This window comes from Populus euphratica, unplaced genomic scaffold, assembly GCF_000495115.2.
Source record: "Populus euphratica unplaced genomic scaffold, PopEup_1.0 scaffold389.1, whole genome shotgun sequence".
Taxonomy (NCBI): domain Eukaryota; kingdom Viridiplantae; phylum Streptophyta; class Magnoliopsida; order Malpighiales; family Salicaceae; genus Populus; species Populus euphratica.
Genome location: NW_011500152.1, coordinates 80,540 through 102,603, shown reverse-complemented (window position 1 = coordinate 102,603; position 22,064 = coordinate 80,540). Strand labels below are relative to the sequence as shown.

The 22,064-nt window shown below is 27.6% G+C and overlaps 2 protein-coding genes and 1 non-coding gene across 3 annotated transcripts; 1 reads left to right on the top strand and 2 right to left on the bottom strand.

The window, feature by feature from the left end:
• Positions 1-5,846: 5,846 nt before the first annotated feature.
• On the bottom strand, positions 5,847-7,262 carry LOC105110976 (putative yippee-like protein Os10g0369500). The gene is made up of 3 exons (XM_011006193.1): positions 6,951-7,262; positions 6,738-6,846; positions 5,847-6,113 (listed from the first exon to the last, which is right to left on the bottom strand). Exons 1-3 carry the CDS (start codon positions 7,121-7,123, stop codon positions 6,030-6,032), a joined length of 366 nt encoding a protein of 121 aa, XP_011004495.1. The 5' UTR covers positions 7,124-7,262; the 3' UTR covers positions 5,847-6,029.
• Positions 7,263-7,905: 643 nt separating this feature from the next.
• Positions 7,906-11,063, bottom strand: LOC105110974 (ras-related protein RABA5a-like). The gene is made up of 3 exons (XM_011006192.1): positions 10,827-11,063; positions 8,724-9,478; positions 7,906-8,500 (listed from the first exon to the last, which is right to left on the bottom strand). The coding sequence occupies exons 2-3, from the start codon at positions 9,061-9,063 to the stop codon at positions 8,163-8,165; spliced, it is 678 nt and encodes a 225-aa protein (XP_011004494.1). The 5' UTR covers positions 9,064-9,478; positions 10,827-11,063; the 3' UTR covers positions 7,906-8,162.
• A 4,030-nt stretch (positions 11,064-15,093) lies between these two features.
• Positions 15,094-15,174, top strand: TRNAL-CAG (transfer RNA leucine (anticodon CAG)). The gene has a single exon. It is a non-coding gene; the product is annotated as a tRNA-Leu (tRNA).
• The last annotated feature ends 6,890 nt before the right edge of the window (positions 15,175-22,064 follow it).

Sequence of the window (22,064 nt, the reverse complement as noted above, 5' to 3'; positions counted from 1 at the left end):
GCTCTGCATGCGTGTTATTTTATTATTTTATAATAGTTTTATTATTATTTCTAATAGGTTGTTTTAAATTATTTCTAAGTAAATGTTATTGGTATTTATTAAATTAAAATATTTTAAAAAAATACCATGGATAATTTTATATAAAACTTGATATTTTCAGCCTGTTTAATTTTTAAAATATATAAGTAGATTTTAGATACTTGCATTGAAATAAAAACTATATATATATATATATATTTACAACTAGATCTCTAAAAAATAATAATTTTAAAAAAATTTCATCTATTTATTTACCTGCATATTTAAAATTAGAATTTTTTTTAACAAGTTGATATAAAACAATTCCACATCTTTCTTGCAAGAATAGAAGAGAAAAAGAATATTTTTATTTTTTTTATAATTATTATAAAGTATATGGATAATTTTTTTAATTAAAAAGTTAAAACATTGGATTTTAGTTGATAATTAAAGTTTCATTGGTGTTTTAATGCTTTTTAAGACAATATATTCCAAGTATTTTATGCCATTTAAATTTTTTAGGTGATGACCCACCGTGCAAACAATTGATTTATGATCAAAATCTCTAGTCAAATCACAATTTCTATTGAGAATTCCCGGCTTGCTATAATACTTTAATTAAAAACAAAAAAATCAAGAAAAGGATATAATTATCATCTTTTAAAGAAAGATCCTCCGATGAATTCATCACAATTTTTACGTTGGCAATATTGATGTAAACGACTATATATATATATATACATATACCTTTCTATCATTGGAGGATTAGCTTCATTGCTAGGTGGATTTGCTCTCCACGTTAGTATTTCAAGAAGGCTGTGAGATTATTATTATTATTATTATACGCAGGTAAAGATTTATCTCTGTGGAAATTAGGATTCATTTGGATAAACATGAGATTAAAACTCCATTAAACCATGAAAGGTGTACAGCTCAAAAAAAGTATTCTTACTGTTAAACCAAGACAAAAAGCTCTATGACGTTTAGTTTTCAATAAAGATTATTATATATGTTGGTAGGTACTAATAATTAAAGACTATATACTTTTTTATAAACTTATAATCATGTCTGTATAATGTTGGTTTGATAATCTAATTTTATTTTAATTTTGTAATTCTAATAGCCTCTACACACATACATACACGAATAGTTGATGATCTTATAAATAATTTAAGTTGACTCAGGATTTTTATCTTATTATTTTTTAATTAAATATTTTATTTTTAATTTTATCTTTTAATATTAAATTAATTAAAAATTAAACTTCATTGTAACAAATCTAATTTTTTACATCCATTCTCGGAGTTTTAACTTGTTTTTTGTATAATTATCAGAACATATATGTTTAGTTCATCCATCTCATAAGTCACCACTAACACTTATCAATTATCTTCAAGAACAACAAATATACTATTCTTTTCAAGATATGTTATTTCAGTACATGCACATAAATTGTTTAATTTATACATAACTAAGTCCATACATGTAAAGAAAGCTATTACAAAAACCTAATATTATTCACGTATGCTACATAGGGAAATATACAAGAAAGATAAAATGATCTAAGAACATGCTAACGATGCGACTAAAACCTTTAATAACTAATAATTAAATAAAGAAAGTTCTTTGATAACATCATTAATCATATCATTTAATTCTAAAACAAGATGGGATAATATAAGAATATCACAGTTTTCATTCTTTTAAATAAGTTAGTGTATTATAATCATTTCAATATTAATCTCACATGCAATTATTCTCACTTAATAATTGTTCTCTACTCATCATTCTTTTATAATGAAAATCAAGTAGATTTCATATAAAAGATTCATTCCTTCTTGGTCATAAATTATCCCCTTATCGTAAATATATCTTTAACCATTGTTATTCTTGATAATTCATAATTTATTTCCGTAATCATCATTATTCTTGATAAACCATAATTGATTTTCTTATTCATTGGTATCCTCAACAATTCATAATATCAATGTTGATTTAATAACTAAAAATGTATCTTTTTCATGATCAATATTTTGACAATTACATATTGACATTATTAATATCATAGTCTCCACCATATTCATTAACCTTATGGTGACCTCGTACTCATTTGCACCGTAACCTTAGTCACCTTCCTCTAGGATTAAGTGTCCAAATATGTTGTATCCTTAATTACCTATACTATAACAGCTAAGTATTAACACCATAAGTTTGCTTTAATCATTTCAATGACTATATAATCATTTAAATCGTGACCTTACTTACACGCCTCTAGGGACTAAGTATACTAATATGCACTATCCTTAGTTACCATCCCTTGGTGATTAAGTATTAGAGTCATAGGAACACCTTAGCCATTATTACCTTGATTGCCAAGTATTATTTACATACCATCATAGTTATCAACACTAAGATCACTAAGTATCATTTATATACATCTTAAGTTATTGACACTACAATCATTTTGTATAATTCACATACCACCTTAATCACCATCATCGTGATGCTAAGTTTCATCATATACCCTTAGTCATCATTATAACGATACTAAGTTTCATCACAAAACCTTAGTCATCATCAATATGGTTATAATGTCCTCTATAAATACATGCAGTCATTGCTCAACTTCTTATATATATATTACAACTTTTAGAGTTATTTTTGTATACCATTAATTAATATTCCTTAAATGTTTTTCAATGTAATATAATAAACTTATGGAATAACTTAAAGTATACACATCCATTAAGAATTAAGTTAATGATTAACTTAATTCATCTTTATCCTTTCTTTATATAAATTAAAACAATCCCTTAACCCAGACCCAGGTAAGAGACCCTCGTTCAGGGTAAGCTTTTTATTGCCTAGAAATAAGGCATTAATTATATTTAGGATATCTATTTTCATAGTCGAGAATAAGGTATTAGTTCTTAAGTCGAGGAACTAGTCATCCATCCTAAAACATGGCACTAATTTTTAAACTAAGAACTAGTCATCTAAACCAGAACATGGAAACAATCTTATATCAGATAATAATATAATTGAATATAAAAAAAATCTAACAATGATGTTTTAATAATTCTAAATATAACATAATTAATAAAGTGTAGAGAACTAACTTGCTTCTCTATCTAAACAAGCCTTCTCTAACTATAGACAAATCTGCTTTAGACATAACTATAGACAAATCTGTTTTAGACACCTTTTTTATTTTGGATTAAGAGGTACTATAAGTATCACTTCATGACTTTTCATGACTTTACCATAATGTAAATTCTTATATCATTAAATTTTCATTCACAAAAGTCCATTACTAAGAATTCATTCACCTTCAACAAATTTTCTCATTACACTTTCTATCCCCATCTTTTTACTCAAGAGCATTGTTTTGTATTTTATTTATAAATAGAGTTATAGACCTCAGTTTTGAACTTGGATTGACTTTTTAAATATAAGATTATTAATCTACAACTTTACTAGATGGCAAGAAACTTAATTATACCTTTAACATACTCAGATTTACCTGTTATCATACTTAATGAAATTTGTTCGACAAAGATTAATTTTGACATTCCTTCAGTTTTCAAGTCATATTTAGAGTTGCGTAGCTCTAATTAAATTAAGGTTAATTTCATTTGAAAGATAACTCTTATACCTACAACCTTTATAGATAAATCAATTCTAAATTAAATATTTTTAAGGTTCAAATTAAACAATCATAATAGCATATGAAACATATCTAGATTTTCATTGATTTAGACCTTCACTTAAATTCTAGATCATATTTGGAGCTATATAACTCCAAATTAAGCAATGTTAGTTTTATTTGAAAGGTACCATCTATACCTACAACTTTCATGAAGAACAACATTTTAAATTCTATTTGTAACCACCCTAAAAGAACCAAAGAAACCTAAGAAAAGACCACAACATATAATCAAGTTAAAATTAAGCAGCAACCAAAACGATCTCACCATGTTGAAAAACAATTTAATTATTTTTTGAATTAGTCTAGCCATTTCTCAAAACAGCTAGCTCATTTCAGGTTCATACAAAACCAATTCTGCCTGTCATTTAAAACAACCATAACTAATATAAGAATAATATTCAAGACACTCCCAACAATCAAATCACATGTTATCATAATAAGTATAACATATTCAAATATCATCTTCATCCAATAATTACATTACTAGAAAATAAGGTTTAACCTAACTGATTTAAAAATTATAGACCTACAATTCAATAAGATTTTTTGTTCATAGATTTTTTCTTATCTCCACTGTTTTGAATTTTGATCACATCTGGACAAACAGTATATTCATATTTCAGCCCAATCCAACAGTGAAAGGAAGAGAAAACAGTCGACTAATAAAATTGTTCATAAGTGTTTTTTTCAGAAATTTTTTTCAGTGATATCTCTCTAATTGAGACTAATAATGAAAGCCCCCCTATAAGAATGTATAGGACATTAAGTCAAACAATATACCTAGAACTCATCATAATCCAATGGTAGACAAGATTTACCTGTCTAAGTTTTATGTCATTAATATATTTTCTTACGAGCTTCTTTTCAACTCTCTAAACCACCCAAATATCTCTTTTTAATTACTTATTGACTCTTTTAATCACTCTAAATTAACTTTTTGGTGAAGATTTCATTAATAAATGAGAATAAGAAATCAAAAAACCCTAACCCCTCTCTTATTCTTGCAAGTCCATGACAAAAGAGAAAGAATGCAAGGATATTTATAGAGCCATCCTCTTATTAATTTTATTTTGACCCTTATTTTTTTAATCATTTGTATACTAACCCCTAATCTTTTGTTATTTGCACATTAACCCCTCTTAGTCTTACATATTCATTTTACCTCCATAAAATTTTTCTTTCTAATAATTTAGTCATATACACCCTTTTCATTTCATTAATTAAATTTTTTTCTTAATTTAATTTACCCACTTTACTATCAAGTTAATTTCTCATATTTTACTAATATAGAAAAATTATAACCGGAGGTTTATATTTATAAATTTTTTTTATTTTTTTCTAAGGTTATTACATTTGATAACTTGGTCATAAATTTCATATATTAACTTTTATCAATATAATATATTATTGTCTTTTCATTTCATTCTCAAAAATTTTTTCTTTTAATTTTAACCTTGGACAATTCATCATTTCAATTAAGTTAGATAAAGGTTAAAACAATCACAACTTAATTTTGTTATTTTTTATTTTAGATGTATCAAGTGTTAAATGAGTCAAGATGTAGTAATTATAACCATTGGGTTGAGAATATCATGCCGAGCCAACCCCAATATAGTTGAATGTGAGGCTAGGGCTTTTGATTCAAATTTTTATTTTATTTAAAAAAAACAATATTGATATAATTAAATAATGTTAAATAGCACGACAAAACTTGAGATCATATGTTTTTTTATCTGTATCCATCGCTTAACATCCGGTCCAGTCTTTGTTTATCATCACTGACTTTTTTTACCATTTATTATCACATATAATTATTAAGTATAACTTTATTAAACATACAGGCCACATTTTCAAACCCATAGCTGAAATTGACTTCTGATCCGGCCCACTGCTGTCACCGTGACTAGTAAAAACTATAGGACAGGAATAGTTCGAAGGGTAATTTTCAAGATAGAAGCCCAACCTGCATTCCATTACATGTATCTTGCTCTTGCTTGGATGGATTTTGGTGGGATTAACAACCATGTTCCCTGTCTTTAGATGTCACAAATTACACTGAATTGAGCTCTACATCTTTAACCTGAAACACGAATATTATAGGCAAAGAAAAACAAGAAAGTGATACAAACACAATAAGAGTGTTCATTGATAGATAATTCGGAGTTCAAATTACATGTTCTAGTATCGAGTTGTTCAAAAATCCAAGAACTTACTCAAAGATGCAGAGCAGTTACATGCCCCTCTTACAAATTCTATTTCTTACTAATGCTTACCAATAACTCTATGCTTACTTTTCAAAACATCACCAGCCCTCCTTCAACATCCGTTCCTTTTCCAAAATGTACATCCCTTCCTTGTACTTCTGGCTCTCTTCATAAGCTTTCTCCTACAATCATTACCATCAACAAGGATCAATGTAAGAAAAACAGGGCTCCCGAAACAGAACTAGCGGAATCTGAATTCTGAGGTGCATTATCATCAACCAAATGAGAAATTGTCATACAAGGATATATAAATACAAACATTCTCTATCAAACCACATTTTATCATGCATTGCTACCTATCCATGGAGGAGATGGGGATTGCTATTAAAGAAGGTTTTATTTTGAAAATCAAAACAAACCTAGGCCATTACTTCTTATGCCTGAGCATCCTCTTCCTCTTGGTATGGAAATCCTAGGTGTTGGGACAAACGATAGGCAGCCCGCACAAAGCCACTAGGGATCCACGATAAGATAACCCACACAAAACCCCCATTTAATTTCCAACTAAGATCTAGTGGGATATGAGAATAAATTTGCCCAAGACCATCCGTCTAAGCTTTTGGAAGCAACTAACAGACTGTTGCTGCATCAACTTCCCCATGATCAAATGCTGCTGGCAAGTATCTCTCTTGATTCCATTAAAATCAATCAACTAAGAATCCATAAATTAATACTGATCAACAGCTTAATCACAGCCTAGCGAAATATAAATAAAATAAAATGAACATAAATTAAAAAATACTCACATATTTCCAACCTAAAATTTGCTGGCAAGAAGTACAATAAATATCACAAACGGTATGCCATCCACTCACTAGCAATCGCTCTTCGCTGGGTCCGAGCGAAATATTCACCCTGCATCCCCCATATCATCAATTTATCAAATTTTTTAAAATAAATAATTAAAAATCATCCAAATAATTAAAAAAAAATAATGGAGAGGAGAAGAGAAGATATACACGTTTCTGAAGAGATAAGCACGGCCAAACCGGCCTTGAAAATCTTTGGAGAGGATATCGTAATAAGAGGCGAATTCTACTTTACACCACTTGCACTTGAAGATCTTCCTTACTCTTCCTTCTCCTCCTTCTCCGCCGCTATTCTGCACCGTCTCTATGTATAATCTCCCCATTTTTTTAATCTTTTTTAAGAAAGAATTATTCAGGCAGGCGTGGCTAGAGAAATAACTGCTGTTGTGTTGTATATAATAGGGAAGGGACTTGACGACGTGTCGTTTAATGAGTGCGCTCTGATCTGCTTAACATACGCCGTCGTTTGGAATATTCTTTCTCCGACATGTTGAGTGGCAGCGTGAGCAGTTGAACCATCGCTGTTTCAACACGTGCGCTCCTTTTCTTTTCTTTTTCCTAAGGGCTGGAATCTGGGTGGTGTATTCTTTCTCCGACATGTTGAGTGGCAGCATGAGCAGTTGAACCATCGCTGTTTCAAGTGATGTTGTTCCACGAAGACGGAACCGTCCTTGGATATTTTTTTTATTTTAATTTTATTTTGTTTTTTTTTTTTAAATCTAACTCTCACCGCCCTTGTTTTTAGAGCTTGTTAGATTTTTTCTCGAATCATTGAGTTAATAGATTTTATTTTCAAAAAACGATATTTTTCTTTTTCTAAGCAAGTCATAAAGCAACCAAGCACGAGACCGGTATTTCATTGATATGAAACCTGGTACTGAAATGTCAAGTTATAACATCTTGTCCTGATGTGAGGTCGAGCCAACACACATGAAAACGGACCAAGCCCAGAACAAGAGTTGTCATGGAATTAAATTAAGATAATGTTTTTTATTTTTTAATATTAAAATGATTTGAAAATATATAAAAAATATTATTTAAAAAAAAATTGAACCGAAATCCACTAAGACAACAGGAGCTAAATCATGTCATGAAACCAAGGTTGAGGTCAGGGAAAAAAAAATTGAAGACAGGAGCTGTCATGTATGATGTAGTAATTCTTTTGCAATTTACATTCGCTACTTCAATTTAACTTCTTGAACCATCATTAGTTTAGAGAAGCAAGTAAAAAGCATTCTGCTAGATAGACCAAAATGAGGGAACTGAACAGATGGAGAAGAAGTTGGGATGGAACATGAGTGGCAAATTCAGACTATGGTCAAAGAAACAAGCAAAAAGAAGTAATTGGGCATCGTTTGATTGCTAAGATGAACAACACCATCCTTTTTTAGTCCCTGCATTACCTTCTTGATCCCCATCTCCCTTTAGAACCACGGTCTTCCCATTTCCCAGCTCGGGAGCACCTGGTTTATTGAGTTCTTGCGACATCATAACTTTCCTGCTTAATATATTGAAGATCTCTTTAACAACTGTCTGAAAGGCAGCAGCAACATTGGAGGAATCGAGCGCTGAAGTTTCCATGAAGAACAAACCCTGCGCCTCTGCCAAGGCCTTGCCTTCTGCTGTCGATACCTCTCTGGCATCCTTTAGATCAGATTTATTCCCGACAAGAATTGTTACTACATTCATGTCAGAATGAGCTGTGCATATGAAAACCAATCAAAAATCAATCTTCCATTTGAACGGAAAAGTACCAAAATAACTGTTGTCGTCATAGAGGTTCAAACAACAAATCATTATGCAAAGCTCGTCATAATCATAATTTAAGAGTACTATCACCAAATAGTGGTCAAACCAAACATCAATCTGTACAGGAAAGATAACAAGATCCAAATATCCAGCCAATGTTGCTATGAAACTTACTTTGAAGTTCGTTAAGCCATTTGCCAATGCTGTCAAATGTCTGGCGCCTACAGATGTCATAAACCAGTAGAGCTCCAACTGCACCTCTGTAGTATGCAGAAGTTACAGCCCGAAATCTCTCCTGACCTGCTGTGTCCCAGATCTGTGCTTTAATTTCCTTTCCGTTAATATCCATCTTTTGGGTTTGGAACTCTACCCCTATTGTTGACTTTGAACTAGGGTAAAATTCATTTCTAGCAAATCTTGCAAGCAAATTTGATTTCCCAACAGCCGAGTCACCAATTAAAACAATCTTAAAAAGGTAATCATCTGCTTTGTCATCCTCAGAGTAAAAGGCCATCTTTCAGCTTTTACAGAATTGCCAATCTACAGAAGCATATCAATAATGACTAGCCTTCTGAAGTGCAGATCTTTTCAGGGGAGCTTATATATTTACCTAAGGAGGATCAAAAGCTCCCCTATACAAGACGAGGAAATGGAATTAGAATATCCAAAAATGAGGGCAGAATACAAAGGAAACTTGAAAGGCAGGGAAGGAATATAATAGGACAAGGGCAACAGTTAAGTAATTAAATAGAACATGTTGGCACCCAAGGAAATATCTATCTTCTGAAGCTAAAGTTGGCGGGCCTCATGAGAGTGTAGGAAGTAGTAACATCTACTCCATCCTCTGCTTCCTGCCACTTGTGTAATTCTACCAGGTGCTTTTTCTTAGTGGAATCCAGTATTGCTCTTCAAAATCAGAATTACAGTCCCTGCATTATCAAGAAAGCATCAGCATCTAATTTACCATAGTTTAAGATAATGTACCCCTATAAAAAGAAAGTAAAGAGAAGAAGATCAAGTGTAATGGAGCCAGAAGCTAGAGAATTTAAAGCAACACTTTCTCTTCCGGCATTAAGCTAACTCCATTGGCCATAATTTTTTCATAACAAGGGGTTCCTTTCTCCTCTATCCCTTGTTTGACTCCATTAACAGCCTTTCTCCCTCTATATTAATCCAACCGCATCTCACCTCCAGTTTCGTGCTTCTAAGCTCACCACAGGACCACACAGTTGTGGCCAGATCCTTCCAGCAATCTACCCAATAAAATTTTCATGGAGTTAACACATTATGATCTCGTAACACCATCTTAACCACAGATATGACATATGGAAATCAGAAGAAAACGGGTAAAAAAATAAAAATCAAATCAAAAGAGAGAATTAATGTCATCTTTTTGGACAAGTTGCAATTCTTCCCTGAAGAAACCTAAGGATACTCTTGTTACTCGTCACTCAAAGGTTACTGTCTCCTGGTACCTACTTCTCTTCTACATTATGTTTTCTAAATAGCCATAGAATTATTTACATTATTGCTCTACAAAAACTTACTGCTTCCATTCGTCTGAAGCCATAAATACATGGCTAGCACAAATGAACCAATTGTCATTGTATACAATCAAAGCTTGATGATCTCATTAACCATACAATTATGCACTAGACAAGCCTAAGATCCATAAGGAAGAGCAAGGAAGAAAGAAAACCTCTGGACTACAGAGGCCGATAACTACATATCAAACAAGAAGCACACAACCCAACAACTGTAAAACTCAAAACATTGTAAGAAATCCAAAACAAAAATTCCACTCAATCAACCTTTAAAGACTACATAGACAGGTAATTTCAATGTTAAAGACTCCACAGACAAGCGCCGTGATTTTTTCCAATCCTGTCAAATTGTAAACAATAAGCACTACAAGCTGCACATAAAGTCAACATTTTTATGCACAGTGATGTTCATAGTCAACAAAAGCAGTCATTACAGCAACACAAAACATGCAAAACTAAGCTGTAAACACGATCACCTTAAATTTAAACAAAAATCCAATAAGGATTAGACCAAATTGAACCCAAAAAACAACATTACAACAAATTACAGATCATGTAATAACATCAAAAATGCGATTTTCCACCACGTTTTCGAATTTTATTGAGACCCCAGATGGAAGCTTAACAAAAAATGAAGAATCCTAAATTCTTTAAGCAACTACTAATTAATGAAGCACAGCAAAAATTAACATTGAACAAAAAAGAGCCAACAAAGAGAATAAGAAAGAAGTGCCTTCTTATGGCTTCCGAAGATCAAATCACGAAATTGAATAGCGAAATGGATCTGGTGGGATATTAAGAAAAATAAATTATTTAACAATGGCGTTTGTTTTCTTGAAAAATCAAGCGATTTTAGAAAGAGAAGCAAACGACAGAGAGTCGCGGCAGGGGACAGGCAGAGAGGGGGGGAGCTTTTTTTTATTTATTTTCTTTCTTTTTTGTTCAGAGTGTCTCTCTATGTCTAGTTTTAGCCGTTTAGGCTATGTAATTAATGAGCTAATTATATTAATAATGTGATAAATACAGATTGTTCGTTTTCTTGTTGTTTTATTTTTATTTCTATTTCTATTTTGGGCTTTTGTCGAGTCAATAGACATTTTTTTTTTTGCTTTTGTCGAGTCAATAGACATTTTTTTTAAAAAAAAAAATATACATCGGATGGTTTGTTTTTAGCATGATTGTAAAGAAAAATTTAATTTTAATGTGTAAATGTTGACCATAGAATATTCAATCTATTTGATTAGTGTCATTGATTCATGAATTATAAATTTTGACTTCGGTGGTTAAGTTTCTTTAAAAATATATAATTTTTTTCATTGAATATACTATAAATATACCCATTTTTTCACCATAAAAGAATATTATTATTCGATTTTGAATATTATTTTTCAAAATAGATAAATAAAAATATAAAATTTATAACTTTTTTAATCTAGTTCCGTTTTGATTAGAGTTATATGGTGAAGAAAAAAAAAGTTCATTCGATTATAGAAATAAAGTATTTATCTAATAGATTTGAGTATAGATGATAAAACTATCCAAAATTATTTTAGATTTTAATTAAATATGATTTTTTTTTAATTTTGAGGAATTTGAAAATTAAATATCCTCAAATTTTTTATAATAAATTTTATATATTAATATAATAAAATACAACTTTTAATATATCTAATATCTTTTAAGAAATTAATAAGAATGAATTGATGAGGTGAAGTCACTCTTCCCCTCCTCACTTGCATTTTATGTAATTAAAACATAAATATATTTTTTTAAGAATTTTTATATTTTTATGTTAGGTTTATTAGGAATTTGATTTTATTATTTATTTTAGGTTTTTTATATGGAATTATCATAATTTTAGAAAAACATAACAATATTGAGTTAATACTCATTCTACGATTTTCTATTTTTTAACTATCATGCAATTAAATAAAAAATGATTTATCATATTTTTAAATAAAATTAGTTCCGAAAATAAATATAATTATTATGAATTGGACTTTATGATTTATATTAATTTAATTTTTATAAAATTATCTTAATTTTATAAAAATATACCAATTTTGGATTGATGCTTGTTTTTTAAGCTTTTATAAAAAGATATAATTATTAAGAATTAAATCTTATGATTTATTTCAACTTAATTTTTAAAAGGTTATCATGGTCTTAAAAAAATTTCTCAATATTAAGCTAGTGCTAGATTTTATAAATATTTATTTTTATCATGTAATAAAATAAAAATATTTAAATAAAATAAAAATATTAAACTTGGTGAAGTTCACAATCCAAGTTGATTTAATATATTATTTTCTCAGTATTTTTTAAGAAAATATATTATGTTAAAAAAATTAAAATCAAACTATATTTTTACTAATTATTTAAGTTTTTTTAACATTTTAAATTAAATGTATCATATTAAAGGAGCTATAATATAATTTAATTTAAAACTCATGTTATATAAAACATATGATTTGAAGATTTAAATTTAACTTATCAAGTTAAGTTTAATGAAATCATTAAATTTGAATTTGAATTTTTTATATATATAAAAAAATTATGATCCTGTTATAATATAACATGAGAAATTTTCTTGTAAATCAGTAAAATCTTGCTACTAAGTTAATTGGTAAATCATGTAATAAATCATCTATATTAATAATCTAACATATAAGGATAAGATTGTTTGTATTTTATTTAAGATCGTGTTTGACTATTATTTTAGAAAAAAAAAATACAAAGATAGTATAGATATAATTTGTCTATAAAAACATGTTTTTTTTTTTACAAAGATAGTATAGATATAATTTGTCTATGAAAACATGTTTTTTTTTAATTCTTAATGTTTTAAAAATATAAAAATTCCCTTCAAAAATATTTTGAAAATAATTTTATTTCTATTTTTTCAACTAAACGTAATTTTATTCTCACCGTCTCTCTCTATGATCCCACGAAAAATAACCCTACGCTACCTAAAATTTCATTTAATTTGATAAAAACATTTAAATACCTAACAAGATTTAAAAACCCTACACCGTCTCTCTCTATTATAATTTTTTTGTCACTAATGAGACAATCTTATAGCATTCACATCATAGCCCTAATGTGATTTGACAAGACGAGAAGAAACTAGAAAAGACCTAACAAGATCTTAATCTGCGTGCATATTTTGTCAAAAAAACATATTGATGAACCATAAACATGGATCATACAGCATGTGTGCTAGTGTTTAAACCAAACACTTTCTAGATGAACTCACGTATGTCTTGATGGAACAACCGCAACCATTTTTAGGTTTCCAAACAGAATGTGTGCAGTTGAGTGTACTTTGCAATAAACTATAAATAAATCTTCTGTGGATACCTTTGTCCTATTTAATAGAGAATTAGCTTGGATTAAATTAAGATTTTTCTTTAGAATGTATAAAAACTAATTCATGAATACTCTAACTATTGAAAAAAAAATCAAAATTGATAGTTATCAATTTGAATCATGTCATATGAAAACTCTATAATTATTAAACTTGATATATTAGATCAATAATCTAGAATTTATTTTAAATTAATTTTTATTTTAAATTAATTTTAATATTAATTTAAACAATTTGATTCATTGACTGACCTGATTTAAAACTGATGAGGTCAAAATTTAAAAATAAAAATAAAATCCAAGATGAAATACCTAGATTGACCCAATAACACTTAGGTTGATCCAATAATTTAGTGATCGTAACCCCTTTATAGATTAAACTCTGAAAAGTATTGAATTGCCGTATTTTTTTAAGACATGAATTTTACATGGGGAGCCTTTCCTATGTCGCCATTAATGTTACCATCACTGTTAAACAAGCAAATTATAAGAATTCTTGTGAAGCATAGAGCGGGCCATAGACATAAATGTGAACCATTACTGTCAAGATATCTATCTTTTAATTTTTTTATGTTGTTTTCACTGAAAACAATTTAAGCTATATGGCCTATTACTGCCATATTTCCCATTAATTATTATCATCCCTAATAAGTTACATACACTCACTCTAGAAATCATGAAATTGACTGAATTATTCAAATATTCAAAAAATTAATTTAAAGTAAAATAAATCAAATGGTTTTTGGAAAATTTCAGATAATTTTAATTGAAATATTTTAAAAATAAGTTCGGATAGGTTTTGGTTTTGATTTCTAATTTTGTAAAAGTAAAAAATTAGATAAAACCAAATTAAATCAAAATAAAATAAAATAATCTGACAAAAATTAATTAATTTTTATAAAAAAGCCCATTAATTAAATTGAATTTATTACGTTTGAAAAAAAGACTTTTTTGAAAAAAATAAATGGAAAAAAAGACTTTTTTGAAAAAACTCTTGAATGATGTACTATACCTAATTTATGGTATTGATAGTGCACGGTCAATTCTGTAGCATTTAAGGCATTAGCAGAAGGGTTATACGAGCTCCTGGTTAGGTTAGCTACAATCCAAAGAAGGACCCCCACCTGCCGTATATTTCCTCCCTTTGATTGCGTGATGTTGAATTTTTTTAATTAATTTTTTTCTTTTAAATTAATATTTTTAAATTATTTAAATGTATTAATATTAAAAATAATTTTTAAAAATAAAATAAATATTATTTTAATACAATTTAAAATAAAAAACATTTAAGAATCCTTAACATAAATGAATATCGCACGAAGAAAAACTTTTTGTTTGATTTGACTATTCAGGAATTTTAAAGAGTTATAATTAGGCTTGGTTTGTGCTGGGTTAATGAATATATATATATATATATTAAAAATAATATTATTTTAAGATTTTATTTTCAAATAAAAGCTGGAGTTAATATGGATCAATATCCCCTACCGAAAATCAAGTAAATAAAAACGCTTAACCAAGTTGGTTTTGAGATATGGGCTGCGAGCACTAGTCACAAAGAAGGTTGGAATGGCTGCGCAGCCCATTTACATAATTATTTAATAAGCTAAAAGAGCCACGAACTAACAACGAATGTCAAGATGGCCGAGTTGGTCTAAGGCGCCAGTTTCAGGTACTGGTCCGAAAGGGCATGGGTTCGAATCCCATTCTTGACATTGGTTTTTAATTTCATTATAATAACATTTCAATTCTTTATTTTCTTAAATTAATTTCATGTACAATGAATGATTTTTGAACATGTAGACTGTTTATTTTTATTTTTATCAAAAAGTAAAAAAATTTACTATTATTAATTTATATTTGGATCTATATTATTGAATTTAAAATTAATGATAAAATCATGGAATATAATCAATTATTTATCCATTTAATGAATGATTTTTGAACATGTAGACTGTTTTTTTTTTTTATCAAAAAGTAAAAAAAATTACTATTATTAATTTATATTTGGGTCTATATTATTGAATTTAAAATTAATGATAAAATCATGGAACACAATCAATTATTTATCCATTCATTAAAATCTATGATATAATTCCCTGTCTCATATTCACAAGATATTATAATTAGTTAATGAAGCATGATCAATTATAATCCAATTGCCTAAATAAGTTTATTGATTTATCCTATAATATCAACTATTGATAATTAACATATATCAAACTAATAGATGTCTTATCATAAAATAACATAAGGCCACATGAACAAGATAGTTAAAGACATCATAAATGGCATGTTTTGGATTGACAATAACATAGTTATATATATATATATATAAGATATTTAAAATTATGATAATAATTACTTTTTAAAGTATTTTTTTATTTAAAAATACATCAAAATAACACATACACTTCTGTTACAACAACGCTTCTAATTTAAAGTGAAAAGAGATTATAAAGGTTTAAAGAGAAATTAATTTAAAAAATAAATTTAATTTAATGAAAATCAATTTGTGGATATATATTATTCAACCTAATTTTCTAGTATGTTTGGTAATTTATAGATATAAATATTTACCTAAAAAAAAACTAATTTACTAATTTTTTGATTTGGAAGCTGATATGTAATGATTATTCAAAATTAAATATAACACCATGTTGTACACATTTTATATTTCAACTTTCTTTGAAATTTATATCTTAAAAAAATATTATAGATAATTAGTTTAAAATAATATATAAATATGTATATATATTGTATTTGAGAACATAAAAATAAAATATAAGAGAGATAAATATTTTTAATTAAAAAATGTAAGGTGTTGGGAGAAAACTCGGTGTTGTAGGTGTTTATGAATAACCAAAAAAAAAGAGTAAAACTAAAGAATAAGAAGAAGATTTGAGAGAAAGACAATATTATTAAATGTTTTCTTTTGTGTATTCCTCTTGAAGAACACTAAATTATGCTTTTGATTACAAGTCTGTTTATAGGTCTCAAGTCCTAGATAAATAAGTAATTAAACTAATCAAAGAAAATCTTAATCCAAATAGTAAATGTATTACATTAGCTTAATTAGTTACTATTTTTGAACTGGTCAACTAATTCATTTAATTTCTTGTATGTGGATCATCATATTGTATAAACAACATATTTATAGAAGCATTTAACAAATTTATTCTTCAAAAAATTATCATCAAGACTATTATATCAAGCTCTTGAGACTTGCTTTAATCTATACAAGATTTTGTTTAAATTTTAAACATTTTCTTTATATCACTTTACTTTATAGCTCATAAGTTGCTTTATATAGACCTTCTCCTTAAAAAAACCAAATAGAAAAAATGACTTGACATCCATTTGATAGATCTTCTAATTATGTTGAGTTGTTGTGACAATGATTAATTTAATAGTTTTTGATCTAACAATTGGAGCAAATATTTTATCTGTGACAATGATTAATTTAATAGTCTTTGATCTAATAATTGGAGTAAATATTTTATCTGTGACAATAATTAATTTAATAGTCTTTGATATAACAATTGGAGCAAATATTTCATCATAATCAATCTCATGCTTTTGATTATAACTTTTTTTCTACTAACCTTTCCTTGTACCTTTTCATTTTTTCTTTGACATTCTTTTTTTTTGTTGTAGATTCACTTGATATTTATTAGCTTTTTTTTCTTTTTCTAAAAATTAATTTTCATGCGTCATTCTTTTCAATTGATACAATCTCTTTATCTATAGTAATTCTCTACTTTTTATCCTTTATTACTTCTTCAAACACTATAGGATCACATGTAACATGATGACAATATAATATTACATTATTATTAATAGGGTTAGTTATTTCATATAAGTTATCAAGGCTTCTCATCTTTCTTGGTGGATTAGGTGGGTTGTCATTACTGGAACTTCAACAAGAAAAGAAAGATAAAGGTAAAGTTGAATTCAGTGGTGATTATAAAGGTGTAGCTATTGGTTCTTGATAATCTTTATGTCTTTTATTCTCTTCATCAAGAACTGGTAAAAAATCATAATTCTCACTATTATTTACCTTTCAATCCCATACTCATTCTTCATTAAATTTAACATCTTTATTAATTATCATCTTTTTTTCATTGGAATTGTAAAGCTTGTATCCTTTAGACTTTTTATTATAACCCACAAAAATCATCTTTTTGTTGTTGTCATTTAACTTGATTTTTACTTGATCATCTACATGTACATAGCCCATAAAGAGAGATAAATATTTTTAATTAAAAAATATAAGGTGTTGGGAGAAAACTAGGTGTTGTAGGTGTTTATCAATAACCAAAAAAAAAAAAAGAGTAAAACTAAAGAATAAGAAGAAGATTTGAGAGAAAGATAATATTATTAAATGTTTTCTCTTGTGTATTCCTTTTGAAGAACACTAAATTATGCTTTTGATTACAAGTTTGTTTATAGGTCTCAAATCCTAGATAAATAAGAAATTAAACTAATTAAGGAAAATCTTAATCCAAATAGTAAATATATTACATCAGCTTAATTAGTCAACTATTTTTGAACTGGTCAACTAATTTATTTAATTTCTTGTATGTGGATCATCATATTGTATAAACAACATATTTATAGAAGCATTTAACAAATTTATTCTTCAAAAAATTATCATCAAGACTATTATATCAAGCTCTTGAGACTTGCTTTAATCTATACAAGATTTTGTTTAAATTTTAAACATTTTCTTTATATCACTTTACTTTATAGCTCATAAGTTGCTTTATATAGACCTTCTCCTTAAAAAAACCAAATAGAAAAAATGACTTGATATTTATTTGATAGATTGTTGTGACAATGATTAATTGAATAGTCTTTGATCTAACAATTAGAGAAAATATTTTATTTGTGACAATGATTAATTTAATAGTCTTTGATCTAACAATTGGAGAAAATATTTTATCATAATCAATCTCATGTTTTTTATTATAACTTTTTTTCTACTAACCTTTCCTTGTAACTCTTCATTTCTTCTTTGATATTTTTTGTTTGTTTGTTGTAGATTCACTTGACATTTATTAGTTTTTTTTCTTCTTCTAAAAATTAATTTGCATGCATCATTCTTCTCAATCGATACAATCTCTTTATCTATAGTAATTCTCTACTTTTTATCCTTTATTACTTCTTCAAACACTATAGGATCACATGTAACATGATGACAATATAATATTACATTATTATTAATAGGGTTAGTTATTTCATATAAGTTATCAAGGCTTCTCATCTTTCTTGGTGGATTAGGTGGGTTGTCATTACTGGAACTTCAACAAGAAAAGAAAGATAAAGGTAAAGTTGAATTCAGTGGTGATTATAAAGGTGTAGCTATTGGTTCTTGATAATCTTTATGTCTTTTATTCTCTTCATCAAGAACTGGTAAAAAATCATAATTCTCACTATTATTTACCTTTCAATCCCATACTCATTCTTCATTAAATGTCACATCTTTATTAATTATCATCTTTTTTTTATTGGAATTGTAAAGCTTGTATTCTTTAGACTTTTTATCATAACCCACAAAGATCATCTTTTTGCTCTTGTCATTTAACTTGATTTTTATTTGATCATCTACATGCACATAGCCCATGCTTTCAAACACTTTCAAATGAATAACACTTGGCTTTCTTTTATTTCATACTTCTTGTGAAGTCATGCAATATAAGTATTTTGTAAGATACTTATTTGACAAGTAAACAACACAATCTCTAGTTTAAACCCAAAACTTATTTGGCATCTTCTTGGTTTTAAGCATGTTTATCGTCATGTTGAGAATGCTTCTATTCTTTATCTTTACCATGCCATTTTATTGTGGTGACCAAGGCACTATTAGGAGCCTCTTTATACCTTGAGCATCTTAAGCTTTATAAAACTAATTAAACTCATTAAAACAAAATTCATCCCTCATATTTGTCATAAGTGATTTTTTAGAAAATTATTTTTTTAATTAATGTTTAAACTTTTTAAAATAATTAAATACATTAGACTTTTCTTTTAAGAAATAGACTCATACTTTTCTACTATAATTATCAATAAAAAGTAAAAAAATACAAATTTTCACCAAATGATCATGGTTGAATAGAACTTTATACGTCTACATATATCTCTTATAGATATTGACTAATTCTAAATGTAAACTCATTTAGAAAGCTTTTGTGGAATTGTTTGCCTACTAAATATTCTTCGCATAACTAATTTAAATGTATAATGGATGGTAAACCCTTCAACATCTCATTTTATGCCATTATCTTCAAGTTATCAAAGTTTATATCTCTAAGTCTCGTATGCCAAAGACAAGTCTCTATGTTTAACAAGAACATTATATTATTTGCACGGTTGCCTTTGCAATCATAGCTCCATAATTATCAAGTAATGTTAAGGTATGATCTTTCATCTTAATCTTATAACACTTCTCTAACAATTGTTCCAAACTTAATATATTGCTTTTTTATAGTAGGAATATGATAGACATCACTAATAAATTAATGACTTTTATTTTTTAATTTTATGAGAATTATACATCTTCCTTTGATGAAACATTTGAATGAATTACGATGGTGACATTACATTTAATTGATTCATCAAGCTCTATAAACTTGTCTCTATCTTTATATATGTGATTGTTAGCACCGTTATCTACATACCTTTTGTTCTCTTTGGCTTGTATTTGTTCATCATGGACTTATAATAAGGTGGCTTCTTTCTCTTCATCTACAACAAAATTAGTATTCTCCTCAATCCTTCAAGTTGGATTCCAACAATCCTTGGTATAATGACCTATCTTCTTACAATTATAGTATTTAACTTTTGTTTTGTCAAACTTGAATCTTAAGTTGCTACTATCAAATGAGCCAATCAACTGATTTGCTTTATTTGGTTGATCAGTTGACCTATTAATGTTATCTCGACCTCTTCTTCCATAACTACCTCTTCCTCATTTTCCTTTATCTTGTCCACACCCTTTACCTCATTGGGTATATATAGAACTATCTTGCTTTATACTGGGTATATTTAGAACTATCTTGCTTTTATATATATATATATAGTCTTGAAAATAATGCTTGTACCCCTATATTTTCTTAAATGTCATTAACTCTTTCTTTATAGGTTAGTAGTTTGAAATACTTTCCAATTCAAATACATGTAATTTTTTAAAGTTACCTCGTAACTTTTATAAGTGTATCTTTCTGACATTGTCACCTTATTGGTTTGAGTGTTGCAAAACTTCTCATGCTTGATTGACAGTGGTTTTATTAACCACTATTTCAAAGTGGCATTATATATCTAGATATTGGTAGATAATTATGAGTGCTTGTTAATCCTTTTTTTGTGCTTTTTGCACAACCTTCTTTTGAGCTAAAATCAACATTACTCTTGTTATAAGCTCCTTAAAGCCATTTTCAACTGTTTTTCATACATTTTTGAAATTTAGCCAGGCTTTTAGACCAATACATCAAATTTCATAATTATTCTTTCTTAAAGAAGGATATTAAATTGAGAAGTTTGTATTGACCATGACAAATAATAAAAAACAAGCTTTAACATCACTTATTGAAAGAAAATTATACATAGTTGGTGTTTATGGATAGCAAAACAATAAGCAAAACTAAAGAACAAGAAGAAGATTTGAAAGAAAAACAATCTTATTAAGTATTTTCTCTTGTATATTTTTATCTACATATACTAAATTATATTTTTGATTACAAGTCTATTTATAAATCTCAAGTACAAAATACAGTGGTTTTATTAACCACTATTTCAAAGTAACATTATATATCTAGACATTAGTAGATAATTATGAGTGCTTGTTAATCCCTTTTTTGTGCTTTTTGCACAACCTTCCTTTGAGCTAAAATCAACATTACTCTTGTTATAAGCTCCTTAAAGCCATTTTCAACTGTTTTTCATACATTTTTGAAATTTAGCCAAGCTTTTAAACCAATACATCAAATTTCATAATTATTCTGTTTCAAAGAAGGATATTAAATTGAGAAGTTTGTATTGGCCATGACGAACAATAAAAAACAAGCTTTAATATCACTTATTGAAAGAAAATTATACATAATTGGTGTTTATGGATAGCAAAACAATAAGTAAAACTAAAGAACAAGAATAAGATTTGAAAGAAAAACAATCTTATTAAGTATTTTCTCTTGTATATTTTCATCTGCATATACTAAATTATACTTTTGATTACAAGTCTGTTTAATCTCAAGTACAAAATCAAAAATAAATTAAATTATTAAAAAGAAATCCTAATATAAAAAGTAAATATATTTTGCTGTCTTACCAATTCCTCTTTTCAGATAAACCAAAAACTGATTTACTAACATAAAAAAACATGTCTATTTTATCCCTCAGCCAAGAGCTCCCTTAAATATCCTTCCCCATTAAAGATAGCAGAACTTATCCATTACTTTTCTGATTAGGAAAGGTGATGTATTATGACTATTCAAAAAATATAATGCGACTCCCTTATGTCAATTTCCTTAATTAAAATCTGAAAATAAAGATAATGATATCTCTAAATCATATATAATTAATATTAGAATAAAATCATATGGTTTCC